Source organism: Bison bison, unplaced genomic scaffold (genome assembly GCF_000754665.1).
Source record: "Bison bison bison isolate TAMUID 2011002044 unplaced genomic scaffold, Bison_UMD1.0 scf7180017864036, whole genome shotgun sequence".
Lineage (NCBI taxonomy): Eukaryota > Metazoa > Chordata > Mammalia > Artiodactyla > Bovidae > Bison > Bison bison.
In genome coordinates, this window is record NW_011494608.1 from 5,741,692 (window position 1) to 5,747,095 (window position 5,404).

General features: G+C 47.8%; 1 protein-coding gene across 4 annotated transcripts in view; it reads right to left on the bottom strand.

Moving 5' to 3' along the window:
• TRAPPC9 (trafficking protein particle complex 9) overlaps positions 1 to 5,404 on the bottom strand; it is a 390,359-nt gene that overhangs the window by 310,806 nt on the left and 74,149 nt on the right. For all 4 annotated transcript variants that reach the window (XM_010834790.1, XM_010834791.1, XM_010834789.1 and 1 more), the window contains one exon: positions 3,539 to 3,665. In XM_010834790.1, the coding sequence (XP_010833092.1) occupies positions 3,539 to 3,665 (127 nt within the window). The remainder of the gene's footprint in view (positions 1 to 3,538; positions 3,666 to 5,404) is intronic.

The following is a 5,404-nucleotide window of genomic DNA, read 5'->3' on the forward strand; positions in this document are numbered from 1 at the left end:
AAAAATAAACTCAAAATGGATTAAAGATCTCAACGTAAGACCAGAAACTATAAAACTCCTAGAGGAGAACATAGGCAAAACACTCTCTGACATACATCACAGCAGGATCCTCTATGATCCACCTCCCAGAATATTGGAAATAAAAGTAAAAACAAACAAATGGGACCTAATTAAATTTAAAAGCTTCTGCACATCAAAGGAAACTATTAGCAAGGTGAAAAGACAGCCTTCAGAATGGGAGAAAATAATAGCAAATGAAGCAACCGACAAACAACTAATCTCAAAAATATACAAGCAACTCCTACAGCTCAACTCCAGAAAAATAAATGACCCAATCAAAAAATGGGCCAAAGAGCTAAATAGACATTTCTCCAAAGAAGACATACAGATGGCTAACAAACACATGAAAAGATGCTCAATATCACTCATTATCAGAGAAATGCAAATCAAAACCACTATGAGGTACCATTTCACACCAGTCAGAATGGCTGCGATCCAAAAGTCTACAAATAATAAATGCTGGAGAGGGTGTGGAGAAAAGGGAACCCTCTTACACTGTTGGTGGGAATGCAAACTAGTACAGCCACTATGGAGAACAGTGTGGAGATTCCTTAAAAAACTGGAAATAGAACTGCCTTATGATCCAGCAATCCCACTGCTGGGCATACACACTGAGGAAACCAGAAGGGAAAGAGACACGTGTACCCCAATGTTCATCGCAGAACTGTTTATAATAGCCAGGACATGGAAGCAACCTAGATGTCCATCAGCAGATGAATGGATAAGAAAGCTGTGGTACATATACACAATGGAGTATTACTCAGCCATTAAAAAGAATACATTTGAATCAGTTCTAATGAGGTGGATGAAACTGGAGCCTATTATACAGAGTGAAGTAAGCCAGAAGGACAAACACCAATACAGTATACTAACGCATATATATGGAATTTAGAAAGATGGTAACGATAACCCTATATACGAGACAGCAAAAGAGACACTGATGTATAGAACAGTCTTATGGACTCTGTGGGAGAGGGAGAGGGTGGGAAGATTTGGGAGAATGGCATTGAAACATGTGAAACGTCATGTATGAAATGAGATGCCAGTCCAGGTTCAATGCACGATGCTGGATGCTTGGGGCTGGTGCACTGGGACGACCCAGAGGGATGGTGTGGGGAGGGAGGAGGGAGGAGGGTTCAGGATGGGGAACACATGTATACTAATTAAATAATTTTCTATTAAAGGAAAAAAAAATTATTTTGAGGGATTTCGTTTGGAAACGTTTGGTATTTTAAAAGCTGATACCTCAGGATACTGTGGCTAATAAGGATGATGCAAAGTAGAGGTGGGACACTCATTAGGAAAATGACAGAAAATATGTTGGTAAGAAAGCCATGGGACAACTCCGCTTACCTTTTCTCTCGGTTTTCAATTCCTCAACCTTATTTACAGGGGAGACATACCTGAGAATCTCCTGGCTATCTCTGCACAGATAGGCAACAGTCAAAGCTGCCCAAGTCGGGTGATGGGGCCCACGGGGCTGGGGCAGAGCTCCCCAGGGGAGGGAGGACAACATGGTAGCCATGGTAACCAGTACAGTAGGGGAACTGACCAAATGAGCAACCAGATTGAGGTGAATGGGAGACAGGTTTCCCCTGTCTGAGAAGGACTTACAGATACTAGAAGGACCCCTAGGTGCTGGGTGGAATTGGAGCTTTAGGTATCAGTATGAACTCAGCTTCCAGTACACAGAGACATGCAGAAATAACCATGGGCATGAACATGCGGTGAACAACGTGTATCTATAAATAGACGCTGCCCAGCTCTGTCCACCGTGAGCAGCAGCAACCCGACAGTGAGGCGCACACACAGCACCCAGATCTTAACTTCAACTCCATCAAAAGGAAGCAGGGCTCTTGCAGGAAACGGCCAATGTGGGACTAGGAGCAGGGACTCGGATCTGAGTCCATGACTCAGCAGAAGTGCCGGAGAGCAGGGGTGTCTATGGAAGCTCCCAGGAGAAGGAAGCTTTATCTTCCTTCCACAAGCAGCACCTTCTCTTCTCCCAGCCACTGCAGGATGGGGAGCCGCAGCTGCCAGCCTGATGCTACCAAGAACCTGAGACTAAAGCCTGGCTGCAGAGGGCAGAGCTGAGAGGGGAAAGAGGCAGGTGCTGGTGAGACTGTCTGACGCCTGGCTCCAGCCCTGCCTGAATCCCTCTCCTGGATTCCGTAGGTATATGTGCCATAAACCCCCCTGTGCCTAAGACAATCTGGGTCAGATGTTCTGAGGACTGCTTACAAAGAATCCTGATGGCTGGATCCGTTCATTTGCTCAACACACACGAGCACCTAAGGGTTGCAAAAACAAAGGTCTCTCCAGGGAGCTTGCAGACAGAGCGAAGGTGTATAATCACATTCCGTAAATGAAATGGAAGAAGACGTGGAAGATGCTCCTGGCTGGCTAACCCAGTACCACTCTGTCCCCTTCTCCCTTCCCCATCTGCATTACAGAGATTGGGAGAGTTAAACCCTATTTCCTCAACCTCTCTTACAACCAGCAGTGGCCAGAAGATGCACTCCTGGTCAAGGACACTGGGGCAGAAGTCCACTGTGAGTCTGTCAAGATCATTTTTGCTATGCTAGTAAACAAAAGATAGGTGCCCTGGCCCTGGCCCTTCTTCCTTTATCCTATCCTGGATGTAGATGTGTCATCTGGAGCTGCAACAGCCGTTTGGTCATCATGAGGTAAAGACAGCATTACAGAGAAGCCACCTGTTTCCAACTTCTTAATAAATAAAAAAAAATAACCTCTTATTTCCTATCCACTACTCGGTTTTCTGCTCTTTGCCACTGAAACAATTGGTAATTATCCAGAAGGTGTAATTATTTCTATCTGAGGGGCTCAGGGAAAAGGTTTTATGGAAGAGATAATCTTTAAACTAAATCTTGGAAGATGACTGAATGCCGCCAGCCAGAGCAAGGGAGGGAAAGGCCCTGTAAGCAGGAGGCGGAGCTGAGCACAGAAATGAAACCTGCCATACAATCAGCCTGCTCAGCATTTTCATGAGGGTGTATGGGGCTGGGGGTCCGCAGGAATAAGGAAGGGCTTGCAGCCAGTTGGGAGACAGAGCAGCCATGGACAGTCCTGTGAGCCCCACAAAGCAAGGGAGTGGAGGCGCTCTGAGGCCTGTGTGCCGGGGTGCACAGTGGCACCCGGACACGGGTAAGTGCCACGAGGCCTGGTCTGTCTCCATCACACAGAAAGGCCATGGCTTGGCTGCGGAACCAGGCAGACACAGGCCGGAGTGGCTCTGCCAGTGGAAAGGAACATGGCGACAGCTGTTCTGTGATGGCCCTGGTCTGACTCTCATCTATGAAACACGCTTCACAGGCAGCAGCTGAGACTTCACGAGACAACAAACCAAATACATAAGCAGCCACAAACGGGAACCCTGCTGCAGATCTACATCCCTGCTCAGAACAAAGCAGGCGCTAGGAGCGAGCTCGCCTCCTGTGCTCCGGCCAGCTTGTCCTACCTGACAATGGGCAGCTTGGTGAAGGGCACTGGGGGCAGCGTGAGCCCGTCTGGGAGGGTGAGGAGTTCCATGGTCCCGGGACACTTGGAGGTATAGTTCTCCAGGCTCTGTGTCACATCCTTTTTTTCTGATGAGAAAATAAAAATAAAGGTTAATTAAACCAAAGAAAAAGGAGGAGAGAGTGATTTTTTTTTGCTCTATTTTTTGAGCAAAAATAAAATTCTTAACCCAATACTTGACAGTCCAATAAGTCCAATCTTCTGACAGAAATAAAGGGGCAGCGACCACAAGAGACAAAAAGAATCCAGAAGCTTTATTCAATTTGTTTAAATAATCACTGGTGGCTGCTCCACATAAGGGTCTGTGGATAAAAAGGAAATTAAGCTACCATCTCCTAGGAGATTTCATTTTCCAAGAGAATAAAACCTTATCAAATTTCAAGAAAGTCGATGGGTGGGCAGGCAGGACTAGAGAATTGGTACATTTTATTACTTAACAAATATTTTTCCAGCAATTACTAGGTACCAAGCAAAATGCCAGGGTCTGTCCCCAAGGAATGCACAGTCCGTCTGTATAACAGATACTTAAGCAAATAATTACAAATCAATATTTTTATTTAAAAGTAAAGCTTTTTGAGACAAGCTTTGTGGTTTTCCACACCTCACCCCCATGCCTTTCACTAGGAGGAAGGAGGGGAGGATGCAGGTTAATAGAGGAAGTTTGCTTGTCACCCACAAGGGGCTCCAGACACAAGCTCACAGACTCTGTGACACCTTGGAGCTCGAGAGTGCTTCCTGCTGGAAAACCCGTGGTAGCTCGGAAGGCAGGCATCGCTGTTCCCATTTTGCAAATGAGAAAACTGAGCCCAAATGAAGTGAAGTGAAGCCGCTCAGTCGTGTCCAACTCTGCGACCCAATGGACTGTAGCCTACCAGGCTCCTCTGTCCATGGATTTTCCAGGCAATAGTTCTTGCCTGTTCTTGCCTGGAGAATCCCAGGGACAGGGCATCTTGGTGGGCTGCCGTCTATGGGGTCGCACAGAGTCGGACACGACTAAAGTGACTCAGCAGCAGTACTGGAGTGGATCGCCATTTCCTTCTCCAGGGGATCTTCCCGACCCAGGGATCAAACCCAGGTCTCCCACAATGTAGACAGACGCTTTACCATCTGAGCCACCAGGGAAGTCAAGGCCATGTCAAAAATCCCAAGTTTGGGACTTCCCTGGTGGCTCAGTGGTAAAGAGTCTGCCTGCCAATTCAGAGGACATGGGTTTGATTTCTGGATTGGGAAGATTCCACATGCCTCAAAGCAACTGAGCCTGTGCACCCCAACTTCTGAGCCTGTGCTCCAGAGCCTGGGCACCACCTCCACCGAGCCCACAAGCCCAAGAGCCTTGCTCTGCAACAAGAGAAGCCACCGCAAAGAGAAGCCTGCACACCGCAACCAGAGAGTAGCCCCCACTCGCCACAGCTAGAGAAAAGCTTGAGCAGCAACAAAGACTAAGAAGAACCAAAAATAAAGAAATACATAAATAAAATTATATTAAAAAAAAGTCCCGTGTTTGCCCCTCAGCCTGTGGCATCCTCACTTCCACACTCAGAGGTCCACGCCCGCCTGCTTCCTGTCCCGGCTGGCAGAGAGGGTGGAGGACTCAGGGGGAATAGGGGAGCACAGCGCAGGGGTGGAGCTTTGGGCCAGGCAGTGAGGCCGGGTTCCAGGACTCGGTCTGGTTCCTCTGCGTCTGTGGGGTGAGCACCTGAGCGGGAGCCCTGTCCTGCCATCTACAGAATGACCAAGAGGGAAACGAGATAACGGATTACAAACAGAGGCTGGGGGACGCAAGGCTGGATGCGGAGGAACACTGAAA